Below are 20,217 nucleotides of genomic sequence, written 5' to 3'. Positions count from 1 at the left end.
ATCACTATTGTGTATGGTTCTTATTATCATGCTTAACTCTGTTTGCCTCCTTTTAATTTGCTATCGTTACAATTCTGACACACGGTGTAATAAATGATACCCTGATCACGTTTTAATGTTGCTTAATTTCGCCGAAACCTCTTAAGAATGCAACCTATTCAGATACTTCCGGTGGGGGGGGGGGGTGCACCAGGACTGTGCCTTGGCCCTCTCCCTTGTCTGTGTATGACAGATGCTCCCACCCTGGCCGGTGACAAGATGCCAATTAGAATGTTTGCAGGTGATGCAGTCTTGCTTTCTCTTACACCAGTGGAGCTGCACCGTCAGATGGAGGTAGTTTTAAACTCCTGTCGTGAGAACGGTTTGACTAGTAATACTAAAAAAAAAAAAGTCTAAACTCTTCAGGGCGGGGGCCATCTTGGATAAAAGTCTTCCTGATGGCCCAATCGAGTAGGCATCGTCCTAGGATTATCTGGGTGTTGGTCAAGGAAGATGGTACTTGGTGGGTGAGCTGCTGGATACGTTTGTTTTGGCTAGGTATTATGGCACTTATCAAGTTCATCAAAGAGCATAGAGGGGGCTTGTGAGGGTTGCCTGTGGCTCAAGCTGAGTGTCACACTCTAGCCTCTTATTTTGGGTCTAGTAGGCCTGCTCTAAAGGCATTCTTCCTTCACATCTCATCACTATTGTGTATGGTTCGTATTATGATGCTTAACCCTCTGTAATTTGCTATCGTCACAATTCTGACACACGTTGGTGTAATAAAACCCTGGTCACGTTTTAATGTTGCTTAATTTCCCCGACACCTCTTAGGAATGCAACCTATTCAGATACTTCCTGCTGCAGATGCTTTCTGAATCATGTGCATAATGAACACTTTAGAGAAATGTTTGCCTGACGCACCTGAATCGAGGGCAGAGTAAACGAGTGGCAAACAGGAAGGTGCACCCCACATGAGGTAGACACTAAGCACAATGATGTAATCGGCACGTTAGAAGACGTGAGATCAGAGGTGGGTAGGGACCAGATTCAGCAAGCCTATTTCTATAAAGTTGGCAAACTCTTAGTTGCTATTTTAATAATGGAGACACAACGGGACTTTGGTGGCACAGTGTAGAGCTCAGTGAAGGTAAGATGTGTATGTCTGCTAAGAAGTACAGGGGATATGAATTTTTGCATACATACAAGGGTGTTTTTGGAGTGGGGATAAAATAATTGCATTAGTTTTCAGCCATCCCGCTTTAGGTTCGTTCAAAATGGGCCTCAGTGGGTGAAGCTCACTTTTCAGATATGCTAATTGGAGGCCTTTCTGGGGTCACTTGGGGAGAAACTTTTCAAATCTGAGAAGCGTACGAGGGGGTTTAGAGATTAAATACCAATGTAAATCGTGAAGTCAGAATAATAACGGAGACCGATGTGTAAAAATCAAAATAAAATTAAATTCAGACCCAGGCACACCGTAGAATACACGTATTAAAGTATAATTAAAAAAAGCATTTGCACTGTTAAGGCTTCTGCGTGCTGTGGAGTATATGGGAGGCCACCACATGGAACCTGTTGCTTTAAATAGAGGAAGCCTTCAGATATGTGTTTGTAAAGCGCTAATACACAAGTAAGTGCTTCAATGCGGGAAGGGAACGAGTAATACAGAAGACGTTCTTGTGCCTCGACGTTTCCGAATGATCTCCATTAACGGCTCCCTTCATGGAGTAGAAGATTAACAATAGTAACAATGTAGGCCTGTGAGTACATGGCCTGAACGCAGTGTTTGATGTTTTTTCTTGTACGTTGTTGAACCTAATGTTTTCATGGTTCATTTTAGATTTCTTTAACAACTGCGGATTGTGGTTGAAGAGCACAAATATGGAGCCAGAAGCGAAGGACGGGGAAGAGGAAAATCTACAGACTGCGTTTAAAAAGCTGCGTGTTGATGCTGAAAGGTAAGAATGTGGTGCTTGTTTATAGCATTTCTGCACGATTGAAAATTACAGGTACATAATGTACATCAGTTATGTATCCTATGTGTGCACGTTTTGATTAAACGATGCTTAAGTGATGTTAGATCTTGATGTGCACACAAGAATATTTTGTCTTTCTGGCCTCCAAGGTGGCTTTATTTCCAAAAAGTTAGTAAAGTGAAGGAGATTGCTGATGAACACGATTTGTTAATGGGCGGGGTAAATGGTAACATTTCACCCTTCCATATATTTTGTGCAGGGTACACTGGATAAAGAATACCTCCCCAAAGATGCTAACAAATAGTTTAAACAAAGCCTTCAGGAACGATAGAAAACCCTTCCTTTTTTAAATTTTATTTAAATGTTTTTTTTAAGACGCAAAGGAGTGGAATCTATTTTACTACTAACGGATTCATCAAATCCATCCTCGCAGAGTGCCCAAAGTGTAATCCGTTTTTGACTCTGGCATGCATAGGAAAAGGTACAGGCGATGTGAAAGAGCAGTTGAGGGGATTGGGTGGCACGAGCGGGGGTAAAAACATGAGTTGGAAGGGTGTTCGGGGGATAAAGGGAAACGGGGACCTTCAGAATGCGCATAAGTTGGCGGCAGCTTTATTACTACCAAACAGACTTCATAACAATGGATCCATGGAAATCACCAAGGGAAGGACATAGTCCTGCCAAATGGAACACTGGGTAAAAGAAGCAATGCCTACTGGACAAATCGGCCCATTAGAACTTGTTTGGGTGGAAATTGGCTGAGTATCCCACCCTTGCAGTCACCAAGGGGCAGTGGACACTGGAGTCCCAAGTTACTGCATAGTCTAGCAAGTTCAGGCCCTCTACAAGAGCGAGGTCAGTCACTGGTAGACTGGCAGGGGCAGAATAAAACGCCCTGGCAGGCATAAGTTTCCCCCCACCTCCTCCCACTCAAAGCCCATTTAATCAAAGGGCCACATAATGGATGTGGCAGCCTTCTTACCTCACCCAAGAGGCAATAACAAATGGGTCAGTGGGCTACACCCGTGTGATTTAAAGGACCTCCAAGGAGTCAGCTGAAAACCAAATGAGTTGAGTGTTGGGATTCTAGTTTGACATAACTGGATCTTGAATGGCAAAATAGCCGAAAAGCAAAACCCAGAGGCAAACGGCCACTCCTGGACCCTGATCCAATACACACCCAGACGTAACCCAAATGCCTTCCCTAACAATAGAAGTATGTATGTGCATTTTTATTTGTTTATGAATGATCTGACTGCTGAAAATGTACTCAAAATACTTTTATTGCTATTGTAGGTCGGCTGTCTCTCTTTGTGAAGGAACAAATAGAACTTCAATCAGAAATGTAGAAGATGCAAAAGCTAAAGTTATATGTGCTTCCAAAGAGAACTGGCATGGGTAAGCAATGTTAAGTGGTACTGTTGAATTGCCCCCTATGTTAGTTTTGCATAAATGTAATGGTGTAGGATATTCTTGGAATTTGAAACCTAGGTTAATTGTAGAAAGTGTGCTCGCATATAAATATGAACCTAACATTATGTTGCATAGCCATTATGCATTTATATATCTTTATCCTCCATAAGTGGCCTTAGTGTTCTCCATCAAATCCCTGCAAGCGATATTTCAGTCTATATGGTGCTCTTTCTTGCTCGAGGCAGACCTTCCCATAATTGTATGCAGTCTAAATGTTTATGGGTGCTGACCTTCTTTGAAAGTCTTGGAGGACCTGGTTGTAGCCGGGATAGGCTGAAAATGTTGAATCCTGTTGCAGCGAGGCCGAAGTGTGTGTGTGTGTGTGTGTGGGGAGGGGGGGAGTGGTGGGGGAAAGGGGGGGGGGGGGGGGTCGCACAGATTTCTTTATTTTTTGCGCACAAATGAATGGTAAGTAGGGTAGGGTTATTACTTAGCCATGGTAGGTGGGGGAGCGTGCAGGTCCGCCCCCCCCCCTTGCATTTAACTGTGGAAAAAGTGCAACAAAAAAACAAACCATTTTCACAAGTGGAGGTAGTCCAAACATGAACACTTTTTCGGTTTTTACCATTAACAGTAAATAAAATAAGAGCTTAATATATTACGTTAAAAAGCTTCAACAGTATACTTCCGGAAGCCATTAATAATATACGCATAAGAACTAAATTAATTGCATCTGAGACATGCCTGATATTTGCATGAATGTGTTTGAACCCTAGGCGTCTCCGTTTTGGGCAAATAAAAAGTGAGTTAAGTCCTCCTCATTCCCGCAACCACATGTACACATCTTGGAATTAAAATGGCTACTTCATCCGCGCACCCTCCGAGGTAAAACATTCAGATGGAATGATGCGTCTTTGTGTTGCTGAGCGGATAACAGACATTTTCTTACTAGGTCTACTGGGCCCTCAAATGCCACAATGAGCTTAACCTATCCATACTATGCATTGCAAGACCATAGTTTCTCTGAACTTTCATGGATAGTTGTTTTTTTTTTTTTTAGTAATTGCACCACTCAACTCATCAAAACCAATTCCCCACTTTTTTCCACAGGCTAGTGCAGTTCTTATTGCAAAGGCTAAAGTGTCATCAATTGACGGACACTTGTGTCCCCTGCACAACCTTTATACTGGTAATTACCAGTTTGAAGTTCAAAGATTTGTAATGATAGACTTTAAATGGTATGATTCTCTAAATAGCACTTGTAATGTCACTTGAGTTAATTGGTCAACTGGCCATGCAATATACCATTTCTTTAAATAAAAAGCATAACCGTTCAATAAAACTAACACAAAGCTCAAAGTTTTGGGAATACATATCCCTTCATCAGGAGCAAATACATTTTGTAATCAAATGATGATTCTTCACGCTCCCAAGTATCTGCAACGCAAATATAAGATTTGTATCAGATAACTGTGAATTGTTCTGTATGTTGTGTACTTTATAGTTCTCTAAAAATGGATTAAATGGAAGTGACACGTGTAGAAGAGTTCAACAAGATTGAGATAGATCAGTTCCATTAATTCATCTTGTGTTCATACTAATATATCATGTTACAGGGTCTGTTAAACAAGCAGAGTAAATTTACAAGCCTCACTATGTTGACCATCAGCCGAATAGAAATCCTAAAACTAACTCTTCTAGTGTAGTCACTGATGATTGAATTCCCTTTCAAATGAATGTGTGTTGGTAATCAAGTGTGAAGCCCATTCCTCGTCAATCTGTAAAATATACAGATTATGTTGCAATTGCTATTGGTTCAAAACGTATGCTCCAAATCTTAGCATTTTGTGGAAAGAAATTGCCTAACTCCTTCTGCAGGGAGTTGGATCAATATCTGCTAAATTGAACGTTGTATGGTCTTACATTTGGAGTCCCTCCGGGCAATTTCTGATTACCATCTGAAAGTATCAAACCTAGGTTCTAATATGAGGTGGTGCTGAGATGGCTCAGTATTTGGATGACCATCTAGAAGAAAGTGGTTGTCCGTGTGTATAGCTCTCAGGAATTGACTGTGTGGCGTGCAATGCGTCCTAGTTTAAATGATGCCAAACTTAGTAAACACATGCGTGTTTTGGCTGGCTGTAGAAATGGCTGCAAGGCCTCAAAAGTGTATTAGCCAAAGAAGCACTCCCCAGTTTTCAGATGTGTCAGTTAAAAGGCATTCTTTCAATTGGTATGGTCATCATAATTGTATGGTGCCCGTAAATCTACAGATTTATGACATTATAAACCTTTTGACAGTAATAGCAACATAAGTGAATAATTCATTGGTTTTCTATGCAGTTTGATTAAACAGTTACTGTATCGAAAAATACAATGAGGTTTATATTTGATCAAAGAAATGTGTTCTGTCACACGCAAATCTCTGAGTGAGTTGCAACAGTAAAATAATATATCTCAGTGAGGTTATCTCTAAGGTACATCAATTAAGATGAAGCAGTTTCTATTTTCATGCATCAGTGTGGTTTATCCTGCTGGGTCAGTTTGTAGATCATATTATTGCGTGTTACAGTAACACTACAGGGATGTGTTCGGACCTTTTGAGGACATCCATTTTATATTATGCAGGGAAATGTCTGAACTAAGAAATTTTGTAATGTTTACTTAAAGAAATACTGTTAGCAAGTATTCTTAATTTAGGCCGTTAGGGGCCATTGCATCCAATTTGTGAATCCAGAAAATTTCTTTTAGCTAATGCAGAGTTCGTCTCCTCCTCTAGGTGGGGTTTGATTGTTTCTAATACAACATACTTCAATTGTGCAATGGAATATCGCATTTCTGTGAAGTCTGGCCACTGGGAAAGTCTGTTGCTATGGATGTTGGATTTATGTTCTGTTAGTCTTTCTTTGATTGTGTGAATAGTTTGGCCTACATAGAATTTGCCACTAGGGCAAATTAGGCCATATGTTAGAAATTTAGAGTCACAGGTCAATGGCCGCCGCCTAGGTCGACCCTCCGGCACCAGCAACAAGCCCAGGAGCACCCGAAGCCAGTGATTGGCTGCTCCTGCAATCACCCGCCCCTGCAGCTCACCGATAGGCGGCAGCCGAAGGGCGAGCCTGAGGGCCTGTCTGCGGCTGTCTGCGTCGGGCAGCAAGGAGCTGAGCAGCCTGGTCTCTTCTGTAAGTACTCTTCTGCACCATATTCCAGCGCAACTAATCCACCAATACTGACCCCGCCTCAGACTATTTGTGTACGGCCACCGTCACTATCTACACTTTACCCGGTGCTTGAAGTATGCCAACAGCCATTTGTTTATATGTACTGCTCTGTCTCCATAACCTTGGATGGACTATAGTCAATTGGTATGCAGTATATTAAGAAACTACCCATTGTACTGTATGCATTGTATTACACCACATATATGCCTTTTTGTATGCACCACTATGCCACGCGGCCCACCAAGTCTACTGTAATGTGATGTTTGCATTTCTCTCAAACCTGTATGGCCAATCCGGCTTCCCAGTTGCCGCCCATGCATGCAACCTTAATTATGTCACTCTGCAACCAGGTATGCCTCTCAGCCATTAAGACACTCTAAAATCTAGGTGTTGTGCCTCCCAGCCATTGCGATACTTTCAATCCTAGGTGTTGCACATTTTCAGCCATTGTGATACTTTCAAACCTAGGTGCCGTGTACTTTAGCCATTGTGACACACTCAAATTTAGGTGGTGTGCTTTTAGCCACTATGATACTCTCAATTCTAGGTGTTGTGCATTTTAGACATTGTGTTACTCTCAAATTTAGATGCTGTGCTTTTAGCCATTGTGATACTCTCAATTCTAGGTGCTGTGCTTTTAGCCATTGTGTTACTCTCAATTCTAGGTGTTGTGCATTTTAGACATTGCGATATTCTCAAATCTAGGTGCTGTGATTTTAGCCATTGTGTTACTCTCAATTCTAGGTGTTGTGCATTTTAGACATTGCGATATTCTCAAATCTAGGTGTTGTGCTTTTTTTTTAGCCATTGTGATACTCTCAAATCTATGTGGATAGATCAAATTACCTTACCACAGGGAACATCCTCCCTGCATGACCACTACCCACCTAACTAAGTGTTAGCTCCGCATAATGTCTAGCCTATCTAGTTTCTACTGCATTATGGCTACTTCTACAATTCTTGCCACTTGCAAGCAGGTCAGCCACACAGAGGTCTCACTACATGCACTCGGACCCTTCTCACTTATATCAACAGATATAGTTACCAAAACTCACGTCTACACTGACTCAAAACACCGAGCTCTGATGGGACCATTAGCTTACACCTCCCGGCCTAGTTCCACGCACGATAGAAATAACAAACTACGTGCTAGACTTAACAAACTTCACGAGATACCTAGACGACTCCTCCCTCCTACAATATGAGATGAAACGCCATAATGGTAAAGTATGTAACGCTTCCAATATCACCCCAGCTTCAATGTACATACAAACATCTGAATCTAAAATAAAATCCAGCGCGAAAAGTACTCCTAATCTTACACACCCCAAAGAGGAAACAAAGGATCACTCCTACAAAGGAGCGCTTCTCAATGCCAGGTCATTAGTTGCACATGCCCTTGATATAGCTGATCTAATCACTGAGGCGAACTTGGACTTTATTGCAATAACCAAAACCTGGCTACACAAGGCAGCAGGACCATCACTTATGCTAGCCATCTCTGACGGTTACACTATATGTAGGCAAGACCGAGAGGGCACCCGCGGAGGCGGAATTGCCATCATTTCCAAATCGAGTCTCTCGCTAAGACTAGCCCCTGCCCAAACTCTACAATCTTGTGAAGCCCTCACTGCAAAACTCCTCAAACAATAATCAAACCCTAACCATTCACCTAATCTATAGACCTCCAGGTCCGCTTGGGACTTTCGAAGAGGATCTGCACAAGCTACTAACCTTCAATGCCAAAACCACCTCACAATTGCTGGTACTAGGGGATTTTAACCTAGGATTTAATGACCAAGCAGATGCGCACGCCGTGGCCATTGCCCACGTTATTAACTCCCTAGGATTCTCCCAAAAAGTCAACAACCCATACGAAAGGCAGAATACTAGACTGGGTCGCTGACTCAAACTGTACAGCAGTTATCTCATCCATCTCGGCATTATCATGGACTGACCATTCACTAGTGTCCTTCAACCTCCTTACCTCCCGACTATCCTCTACAGTCGTACCCATGGCACTTCCATGCCCAACAAGAAATAAAAAGAACATGACAATAGACAATGTCATACCCGTTATTCTTCCAACATTAAATGCACTGCCTGACAACCTAGACCCCAGCATATTAGTGCATGAGTATAACAAAATCATGACAGATACTATGGACAAAATTGCCCCACTTAAAATGCGTACAAGCAAACCTAAAGCCCATCTAAATAAATGGTTTACTTCTGAACTCATGGCCCTACGCCTCACCAAGAGAAAATATGAATTAACTGGAAACTATGCCCAACTGCTGAGAACCAGGCCAACCTAACATCTATTTCCCGACAATACAAAAATGCAGTTTGTCTGGCTAAGAGGAATTCATACAATGATCGTATCGCCAACTCTAATTCAAGCATGAAGGAACTCTTCTCCATACTGAAGGAACTTGAGTCACCCATTGCCATACCAGACACCTGTACCAAAGATCAGACCTGGTGCACAGATATCCAACATGCTCTAATCAACAAAATTAACACCCTCCAAAATAAAATTCAACTGAAAAAAGATTTGCTAAACCTTCCCACTCTGCCACCACCCAAGGCTACCAACAAGCCCCAGTCTAGCAAATTCTCTTTCACCAAAACCACCACACTAGAGATAGAAAAAATTATCCTCACCCTCAAACCATCGAATTGCAAAGGTGACATCTGCCCAGCACAGCTAATAAAAGACGCTGCCAGAGATTTATCACCGTTTATTTCCAAATTTGTCAACGCATCCTTCGCCACAGGCATTATCCCAGCTAATTTAAAACAATCCTGGGTGCTCCCGTTGCTCAAAAAGCAAACTCTTGACCCTATCATCCCGACTAACTACCGTCCAATCACTACAGTTCCATTTCTGTTGAAAATCCTGGACAAAGTGGCCTATATACAGATTCAAAAATACCTTGAACTGCATAAACTACTTGGATCTAGACAATCTGGCTTCCACCCACTACATGGAACGGAAACAGCCCTTATCGACCTAAAGACCCAAATAGACGTATTGAGAGATCAAGGCAAGACAGCCCTACTCCTCCTACTAGATCTCTCAGCTGCATTTGACCTTGTGGACCACAAGGTCCTCTGCAGACACTTGGACTCTGCCGCTCACTTCTCCACCCAAGCTATCAGTTGGATAGAATCCTTTCTGAGTGAGAGAACTACGAGAGTTTTTTCCCCAACGGCAGCGGCAGACCCCATACCCATCACCTGTGGAGTCCCTCAGGGATCCTGCGTCTCCCCGACTCTATACAACATATTCACCAAACCTCTGTTCGATAATCTGGAAAATCTTGGTATCACCTACACCAACTATGCAGATGATACACAGATTCTCCTCCCACTTTCTGGGGATCATAGTAGGGACAGGGAGTTGGTGAATAGAGTGTACCTCATCATTCAGGCATGGATGGCTACTCATGGTCTCTGCCTGAACGATGATAAGACAGAGTTGATCATTCTGGGTACACAAGCCAATATTAACAAATTGGGCCCGGACTACTCAGCTTTCAACATAGATGGAAATGTTATCAAAGTCTCAAGGGAAGTAAAAACACTCGGTTTCTACCTCGATTCTACCTTGTCCTTCACTAAACAGGTCAACTCCCTAGCTTCTGCTACCGCCTACACCTGTAAATTGATAAGAGCAGGTAAGACCTTCCTGTCCAATACTAGCTGTCTAACCTTGGCTAGAGCCTTAATACTTTCCCGACTCGACTACTGTAATGCCCTATACAGTGGTGCCAAAAAGAGCCATCACCCAAAGACCCCAAACACTACAAAATAATGCTCTTAGAGCTGCATTAGGCATAAAGAAGAGGGAGCATATCTCCTCTATTAGGCGGCAACACAAATGGACAATAAAATCCACCTAAAGATGATCTCCTTGACCCATAAGGCCCTAAATAATGCTGCTCCTAGTTACTTGACAGACAAAATAAAAAGAAAAACATCTACTAGACCCATGAGACTCGCCAATTCCAATTGCCTGGTAGTACCCAGATTTAGACTTGCCAAAATCGGTGGCGCAAGCTTCCCTGTGAGAGCTGCCAACTTGTGGAACGCTTTGCCACCCAACCTAAGAGTAGACCAACCCTTCCCACACTTCAGAAGGAACTTCATCAAACACATTAACACTAACAATGACTAGACACCTGTAATGAACCTTCACAAGTGTAGCCCTACTTAATGTACTCAGATGTGTGTAACCCTATGTTTATAACCGCTAACTCTGTATATTGCTAACTGTACATTCATGTAAATACTGCAACCGGTAACTGTACATTCCTGTAATATTGTAATACGTAATATTGTAATCTTATTCATGTAGATTTGTAACATTGTAAGCCTCGCATATACTTGCTGCTGCGCCCGGTAACCCATGGGTCTGGAGCGCATTATAAATAAACAAACAGGTTATAAATTGCTTAATCTTTTTGTCCTGTGCTGGGATGTCTAATTGTATCTATATTGTTGCAGTGACTGCATTGTAAGCATGGTAAAGTCCCAAATTTAGGTTTGCCAAAAAGGTTTGTTTACTTTGTGGTCTATTCTTTCAGCCTTCACCAGATGATGATCTTTGAATTTCTACCTAGGGTATATGCAATCATTGGTGGTATATGCAATCATTGGTGTTTTCGAAAATAATTTGCACAATTGGGGGGGGGGGGGGGGCTAGTCTCGTGCATTTCCAATTCTTCAGAAGTGTGTGTGTATTATATATATATATATTCTGGAATATCGCATCAAGTGTACAGAAGGTGGATCCTGGCTTCAAAAGGTTTGTTCATGTTTGTACCGAAGATCTGTTTTTTACTTTTTGCAGTATGTTATTGGGATAGCCTCTACTTTAAACCTTTTGGTGACCTTATCCATGTTATCACAGTAAGTCTGATCTCCTTTGTTGAGTATGCATATTCTCAGACATTGGCTCAGTGGGAAGTTATCTTTCAAGTGGTCTGGATGATCACTTGAGTAAAGTGTTGTTCACCTCCATCGGTTTTTAGTTGAGTGTATTGCCACTGGGTGTGATCAATAAATCTAAATGAATACGTGGTGGTCCAACTTTCATTGCATGGATCCGTGGATGTTGTCCATATTTCAAAAAGATATCTAGTTCCTCTTTGGGACCTTTCCAGATCCCAAAGATATAGTCAATGTAACATTTCCATAAGCCTAGTTTTGATTTCCATTGGTGGTGGTCCAGTATATGTTGAATCTCAGACATATGTAAGGGCCTTTGACGAGCCCCTTGATGGCTCTGATAACTGGAGATGGTAATTCTTTTGAAACCGTAGTTATTGTGTAGAACATTCTTTGCCAATTTGATAACAAAAATGTTGTTGGATTATACATAAGTCTTCATGAAGAAGAGCCCATTCCAGGGAATCCAAAACGTCACATCCAGGGTAAATATTGTCCATTCTTGTTTGAACTCAGTTGTTCAGTGGTGTCACACAAGTAAGTTGTTTTTTTTTTGTACAATTGGTTGGAGTCACTTATCCATTAAGGGATCAAAGATGCTGTTGGTGGCAGCCAGTCTCACCGGTGGTGAATTCAGATTTTTATTAATCTTGGAAAGTCCATAAACACTGTCATGAAAGGATATATTAAGTACTTTTTTCGTTTATCCATTCTTCATTTAGAGCCTTCAGAAGTACTACTTTTTTTTAAAAAACTTTTATTTGACTTGACAGCACAACAGAGAATAAGGGGAGCCACATGGCACCAGCATTAGGAACAAACAATACGGATAATAAACAGTACATTTTGAGTGGAATGAAGCGTATTGTTAAAGACCATATACAAGTATTGATACCTGCACCAAATGGGTCGACATCTATGGGGAGCCCCCCCGGGGAAGTAGGGGCGGAAGTTGATGGTGAGGCCATGGCAGACATATAGTCTCGGAATTTTGGCCAGATGTCCCTTGGCCTAGAGTGTGAATGCTGCATTGCGTTCCAGGACTGCTCTGAGTCGTGAACCCATGTGACTGACCTGAGCCATTGTGTATAGGTAGGCGCTCTAGGGCAGAGCACAGAGTAATATGCAGCGGACTGCCAATAGCCTGCAGAGACCTGCTAGTTTCTTAGAATCGCGGTGTAACGGAGGACGGTCAGTGGGGTGTTGTAGGACACTTCGTGGGTACGAGCACACATCCGAGACCACCTCATCGATGATCTCAGTACCAAGGTCCTCATCCCATCTGCGCCTCAGCTCAGTGAAGTGTGGGGCCGCTCTAGTCTGTAATAAGGAGTAAAGTCTCGACACCTTGCCTCTGAAGGAGAGAAGGGAGCAAAGCTCCACCACTATAGGTTCATCAGGGGGCAAGGCGGGGAAGTCTAGATATCTGGACTTGAGATGTTCGCGGAGTGAAGAGTATTGTAGCCACACCGAGGGTCTGCGTCTGAGTGAGAGGGAGATCAGACCATTCGATAAACCTTCCTTGTTCAAAGGCATCGCGGAGTGTCAGAGCCTGCATCGGCCCAATGAGTGACCACTGAATGTGGAATGTGTGGGACATCAGGGAGGAAGTTCCACAATGGCAGGTCCCTGTGAAATGGGTCGGCTGTGCCGACCATGGTCCAGAGTTTGGTCAAAGCCAAGGAAGTATTGGCTACAGGGTTCGCAGAATGAGTCCGGGGGGCGGGGGCGGGGGCGGGGGGGGAGGGCCGTTTTGATTGGCTTGAGGACCAGGGATCCGATCACTCGGTCACAGACCGTTAGTTTCTCGAGGCGAACATGTGGGGGGAGGGGGGATCAATGGTGTTGAACCAGTATGCAGCAAACTGTGATTGGGCCACCACCCAGTACCCGCTGAATCCGCCCAACGCCTTAGGGGCGGTCAGTGTGGATAATTTGAGTCGGACAGCCCCAGAGTGCCAGAGGAAGGTGTTACATATACAGCGCAGTGTCTGGGGAAAAAAGCATCCCCGGGCCAGAGAGGCCGATTGGTGAATCGGTACAGTAATTGAGGTAATACAATCATTTTAAGAATGCCGATTCTGCCTGCTAGTGAGAGGGGGGGGGGGGGGAGTCTAGTCCAGCTGGAGGGTTTGGTCCTCAGGTTAGTTGGTAACTCTGGTAGTTGTCGTCACGTAGCTGTGGTGTGTGCCGGGAGACCACCACACCCAGGTAGGTGAAGCTAGACGGAGACCAGTTGAACCCATGTAAATCGGGGAGGGGGGTTGAGTCGAGTCTGTGAATGGGAACAATGTAGATTTGGAACAGTTTACCTTCAAGCCGGATATGTCCCCGGGCCACGTCTGTCAGTATGGGGGCAAGGTTGATTTCAGGGGAGCGAACATACAGCGGGGCATCGTCCGCGTAGAGGGAAACTAGATATATGTGGGGCATGTACGGGGCTAAGCGGTTGGCTAGTAGTTTGGCAAATATTTTAATATCGCTATTAATCAAGTGGTTGTATGAGCTGCACTGAGTAGGGGGCTTACCAGGTTTGAGGAGCACTGTAATCGGTGCCTCCGGAGGGACGGTGGAAGTATGCCCTTGTTGCACAATTCTTCCCATAGGGCCAGTAGGTGCGGCGCTAGTTGGGACTTCTATAGTTTATAGAAGTCCATCGGGAGCCCATCTGGGCCGGGGGCCTTCCCGGATGTCGGTGACTCGATGGCCTCTACAAGTTCCTCTAGGGTGAAGGGTCCATCAAGGAAGCCGCTAGCGTCGGCTGATAGGACTGATGGGGGAAGATTCTCTAAGTAGGAGTTGATTTCGGGGATCTGGGATCCATCCGCCTCCGAATACAGGGAGGTGTAGAACGAGAGGAACTCGGAATTGATGTCTTGGGGTGGGTGGCGAGTGTGCCGTCTGGCCTAGTAATGGCCGGTATGTTGGGGGCAACAAGTTCACGGCGCAGCAGTCTAGCCAGCATCCGGCCGGGCCGTTCTCCTTCCCCGTATTTTCCTCGCTGATCGAGGGGAGTCCAGGAACTTAACCTTGTGCTCGGCAAGGCCACAGAACCTGTCCAGCTCAGAACCCAGCGCCGCTAGGGTAGCCGGGGAGTGATCTACAGCGTATTGGGATTCATAGACGGCCAGGGCTGATTCGCTGGTAGCAATGTCGGCACGGATGCCCTTCAGGATGCCACTGCTTTTGGAGATGGCGACCCCTCTTGTATGTGCCTTGAAGGATTCCCAGAGTACAGCTTGTGTAGAGACAGAATTTGTGTTGATCTCAAAATATTCCTCGCTGGAGGATTCGAGCTCGGAAGCGAAAACCTGGTCAATAAGCGCATGGGGACTCCTCCACTGTCTGGTTTTGTTGGTGTCCAAACCCCAGTTTTAGGAGATGAGTACCGGTGAATGGTCCGATAGTGTCCTGGGGAGAATGGCCAGGTGAGATATACCTCTGACCAAAATGTCTGTGATGAGCCATCTATTCTAGAGTGGGATTCATGCACTGAAGAGTAAAAGGAGTATGTACGGCCTTCGGGATTCATCAGACACCATACGGGGAAGCGTGGTAAGTACAGTAAATGCTGCCCTAGACAGTTGGCGAGGCCTAGAACCCGACCTATCAAGGGTGACATCTAGTATCGTATTGAAGTCCCCGCCCCATAAGATAGGAATCAGGGGGTAGCTCTCAAGTAGAGTGGCCAGGTGGAGGTAGAAGTCAGGGTCGTCGACGTTGGGACCATATATATTCAGGATGACCATCTCCTGATGCTGTAATATACCAGTGATTAACACAAACCTTCCAAGTGGATCTATGTGGGAGTGGTGACAAGTGAACTTCAGACTTTTGTGTATTAAAGTGAGGGCGCCACGGCTCTGAGTGGAGTAATTAGTATAATACCTCTGGGGACCCCACTGCCTGGCGAATCGTTCACATTGCTCCGAGCGAGCGTGGGTTTCCTGTAAACATAAGATCATTACCCCGTGGCGTTCGGCGGGGACCTGAATCTGTCGCATCTTTTTGTAATTGCCTAATTCCCTGATGTTCCAGCTCATAAAGGTAAGGTTAGTGTCAGCCATATTTCAGGGGGTAATGGTGGAATAAGTAAAAGTGGATTTCCGGGAAAATGAAAGATGTATACTCTGAATGTATGCAAGCGCATATCTACTTATACCAATTGTTTGGGTGCGATGCATGTGGCGCCTCCGGAGGCTGTCATGACTTTTTTAAACCATAACATCCCCTCCCAATCCCCCACCCACATCCCTCCCCCAATCAGAGGGACGAATACCAAACAAAACCAAAACAAACACAAACTTTTAGGGTTCAGCGCCTGGGGGTCTGTTAGCAGCCGGGCGGTGGTGCGCCAGACTGGGAAGAGCGTTAGAGTTATGCTACGTAATAGGATGAAGCAGAGTAGTTGGAATGGGTGCGGGTTACGGCGGGGCCCAGGTCTTCAGGTAAAGGACCAGTGGAAGCACGGGGATGTGGTCATGTGCCTCAACACATCGCAAGAGTTTGGTGTGGTCCCAGCATGGGCGAGTCCGGATCCCGGGGTATAATCACAGGAGCGGTTAGGCTGCAGTGCCGGGTGGTGCCAGGCTGGGGGCCCGACAAAAAAACGGATGTTACCACATATGATGCAACAGTGTGGCGTGGAGGCCACTTACGCAGAGGAGTGATGGAGCAACATTATCAAAATTAACAACCAATGAACTACGGTGAACAAGTGGCCATCGTGGAGGGGGAAGCGCATGGCGGTCCCACACGTGGCTAGGTACAGCAACAGCCATTGAAACATATGAAACTTATGTTCAGATCAGCCAGGAATGTGTTTGTCTATAAATTTTGAAGCCTCTTCTGGGATGGTGAAAAAGAATGTCTGATTGGAGTGTTCGATCCTTAGTTTAGCAGAGAAGCGCATGGAGTATTTGACTCCGAAGTCTCTTTTTGACCACAAGGAAGGTCTTACGCTCTTGTTGCACCGCCACAGAGTAATCCGGGTACAGGTGTATCCTCGCCGCCCCAAGATGTAGCTCTCCCTTGGTCCTGGCCGCATGGAGCAGGGCATCACGGAACGGAAATTTAGGATTCTGGCTATGATGGGATGGGGCGGGGCGGGGCACCCGGTCTGGTTCTCGCGGTCAGAGTGATGACGTCTTTCCACTGCAAATTGTGCCGAAAGCTTGGGGTTATCAAGGAGTGTTAGAAGGGTGCGTTCCACATACTCCTCCATGGGCACCCTGATGTCCTCTGGTATGCCGATGATGCAGAGGTTATTCCGCCTGGAGCGGGATTCGAGGTCATCATTTTTTTCTTTTATACCATCGAGAAGTGGTCACCGCGGCGCGTAAGGAACCCAGGTCGTCCTCTGCGGTGCCAAACCTCGTTTCGATCTCGGCAACCCTACTGTCAGTTTTTTCGATATGGGCCTTTATGGATGAGATGGTCCCATTCATATCGTCTAATTTAGTGTGCAGTGTAGTGAAGCCCTCGCGCATATACTCTAGCATGTTCTGCGAGTTATCAGGGGTTGAGGATGCTGTGGCGGTCGGCAATTCCTCGGGAGGGTCGATCAGCGGCTTGGAGGGTGTCTTGGCGAACATATTTAGTGAGCTCTGCTTCTTGCTAGCTCCGGCTCCCTTGGTCATGGTGACAGTCTGAGTCCGGCGCCCAGGGCCCTATGAGGATGCAGCGGCCGGGCCCTCAAACCGCCACCGCACTGGGTGCCCCGGGGGGGGGGGGGGTATGAGGAGCAAGGCGAGGTCAGCGGTTAGGGACGCCGGAGGAAGCGCTAGGGGTGCTACACCAAGGCGCACAGCACGGGGGGGTCGAAGGGAGTACAGACGCGATGTTAACACAGGGACGTCGGTCCTGTGATGCAGTGCAGAAAGATGTAGCACGGGTTGCTGGCAGAAGGGTGGTTCGTGTGACGGCACAGCGGAGCTCAAGGTGAAGCGCTCCAACCTCTGAGGGGGAGCTATGAGCAAGGTGAACCAGGTGCCAACGCGGGCCCCAACCCCTAGGTCGTGGGGCGTGTGCACAGCTAGCGCTGGTGTGGGCTAGTGAGTGGGACCACAGATCGTAGCTCAGTACAGATGGGGTGGCAGGAGTCCCGTAAAAGCAGTACTGCAAGTTACAATGTCCTGTATTTAAGAGCAATGAGGGCACATAAGTCAGTGACTTAATATAGCTGCGTCACTGTGGGGAGGCGGGAAGCCAATGTTCCTGAATAAGGGTGTTCAGCAGGGCATTATTAGTAAGTTGCCAGTGTGGGCCCGAGTGCACTGGGGAGCGCACCTAGATGGTAACTGGCAAAGAGGCCGTTGAGGCTCCCCAAATTAGCTCAGGCGCTTATCAGCACAATTACGAGGAGAGCCAATTGTCCGTGGCATAGGAGTGGAGCTGAAAAAAGGGTATTTTGCAGTGGGTCGCCCAGCTCAGGGTCAGGATCCGACAGATATTATGAGTGGGGCCCCCAGTCAGAATTCAAAGGGGGGGGGGGGGGGCTGGGTACCAGCAGGAGGATAATGGTGCCGTGTGGGTAGGCACGATCCAGGCAGGGCGGGGGAGCAGCACCGGTGCAAAGCTCCGCAGCGATGCCAGCCCATGCTCCACAGAGCAGCCGAGGCGCTGCAGCGATAGCGGGAGAGGATGGTGGGCTGCTATGCTTGCGGACCGCAGATGGGGCGGCCAAAGGGCACGCCGGAGCAGGGAACACCCGTGCCCCCTACCTCGCCGTAGTCCAGTACTGTGTCCGTGAAGAGGAGCAGCGGGGGGAGGGCAGGCAAGGCGGAGGCCGGGGAGACATTCGCGGTCCAGAAGTAATTGTCTGCTGGGGCATCCGGCCCCCAGACACGCCGATGCAGGGGGCCACGGCCCGGCACGGAAAGGCCGGCGGGCCAAGGCAGTCTTCTGCGGTATGGTGAGATCTGCAGGGGGGGGGGGGCAACCCTGTCGGCCACAGCGGCCCGGCGCGCCTCGCGGGCTCGGCGCCCCTCCCCCCACCGCAGCGCTCAAAGGTGGATGGGCGAGCCGTGCTCCCAGGAGCCGCGGGGCGGGGAGAGCGGGCAGCCGCAGCCGTAGACTAATCGGGAGGCGTAGTCAGGCACCCAGGGCGCATTCAGCGTCGAGACTTTGCAGGGATGCGGCGGGGAGGTTCCTGGAAGATCGCCGGCAGCGCTGTAGGATGTAAGTAGTGTAATAGAGGAAAAAAACAGGATTTGTCGCTCTACCAGTCCGGAACATTACGCTTAGGCGGCCATCTTGCTTCAGCGCAACACATGGGTGATAAGTTGCCTTGTAGATACTTTTTGGAGTTTGACACATCATCATTTAATTGATTTCAAAGTTTATTTGCTCCTGATGAGGGGATATGTATTCCCAAACACGTTGAGCTTTGTTTTATGAAAAGATTGTATATGGAATTTACTGTTGACTATAATTGACTCTTGTCAATGGTTTAATTTAAAAGATTTGTGTTTACAAATCTTTTAATTTCTGACTGGTAATGGTAATTACCCGTAAAAAGGGTGTGCGGGGGACGGGAGTATCCATCAATTGAGAACACTTTAGCCTATGCAATTAGTTTCACAACATTTGGTGTCAGTAGTTTATTCTCCCCTGCACCTTCAAATCTTGTTGTAATTTCTTCAAGCTTGATTGAAACTTTTACTTTACATAATTAAGGTGTGCGTTTCCCTATTCTGCATTTAGTGGTGCAAGGATACATGGCATACATCTCTGCCTTTTTCTTTTTACATTCAAAAGATTAGGCTTCAGCAACGCAGAAGAATGTAGTTTGTGGAAATATTCTTAACCTGAATTCAGCCTGTACGGCAATGATGGAAAGCCCAGTCTCTAATGCAAGAGGAGTTCCCAGAGTGCTGGGCATCAAACCTAAACATTTTCTTAGATGGGAGTTTCTGATGCTTTGTATATTCTGCTTAAAATAACGTGCTGTGCGCATAGTCCGACATCCAGTGGTAACCGCCGAGTATTGCATCTTGCCTTTCGAGAATCGAAAGGGGACGTCGACATGGGCGTACCTGTAACACTATCCATTACGTGTAGTGTACCCAAAATCATCCCTCGCATTGTTTTTTTTTTTTCCGCCCGGTTTACTTATCCCCCTTATGCAGAGCTCTTCAAGAGACATTGCTAGACAGTTTTATCTTACCATCCCTTCCCTCGACAGCTGTTTCCTGATCTCCGCTGAAGCCTACTACCACAGCACTTTGATGGCAGTTGATCCGGTCGGCGCTGCCGACCACGTGGCGAGGCCTTCTGGCTGGCCTACACAGTAGGGAGAGTGGGGGTCAGTGTGGATATTTCCTTAAGGATGCCTTTCCCTTTCCTCTTTGTTCCCTTGGTGTCTTCGTCGCTGTTATTCCTGTGCTATGGACAGGGCCCCATTTAGATTTTGTCCTTCATACAATGCAAAATTCCCATAAAGACAAATGCGTAAGTGTAATAGGCGTCTTCCCCTTAAACACAATGAAGTGGCCTGTGCGGCTTGTAAGCTCCTATGTCCCAAGACCCTAAAGGAGCGCTGTGTTAAGCGGTGGGCGGCCTACAGAATGTCGCAAGCCGAGAGTAGTTCTGCCGTCATGACCGCTGACTGTGACGAAGGGCTTGGTGTCGACCCAGGGCTCCAATTCGGAGGCCATTGACCTCACGGC

General features: G+C 46.2%; 1 protein-coding gene across 4 annotated transcripts in view; it reads left to right on the top strand.

Moving 5' to 3' along the window:
* Positions 1-20,217, top strand: part of OSER1 (oxidative stress responsive serine rich 1) — a 94,018-nt gene that overhangs the window by 57,068 nt on the left and 16,733 nt on the right. For all 4 annotated transcript variants that reach the window (XM_069651316.1, XM_069651315.1, XM_069651314.1 and 1 more), the window contains 2 exons: positions 1,823-1,940; positions 3,255-3,356. In XM_069651316.1, the coding sequence (XP_069507417.1) occupies positions 1,864-1,940; positions 3,255-3,356 (179 nt within the window). In that variant the 5' untranslated portion in view covers positions 1,823-1,863. The remainder of the gene's footprint in view (positions 1-1,822; positions 1,941-3,254; positions 3,357-20,217) is intronic.

The sequence above is a fragment of the Ambystoma mexicanum genome, chromosome 3p, assembly GCF_040938575.1.
Source record: "Ambystoma mexicanum isolate Mex_15411 chromosome 3p, UKY_AmexF1_1, whole genome shotgun sequence".
NCBI lineage: Eukaryota > Metazoa > Chordata > Amphibia > Caudata > Ambystomatidae > Ambystoma > Ambystoma mexicanum.
This window is presented reverse-complemented; position numbering and strand designations above follow the sequence as displayed.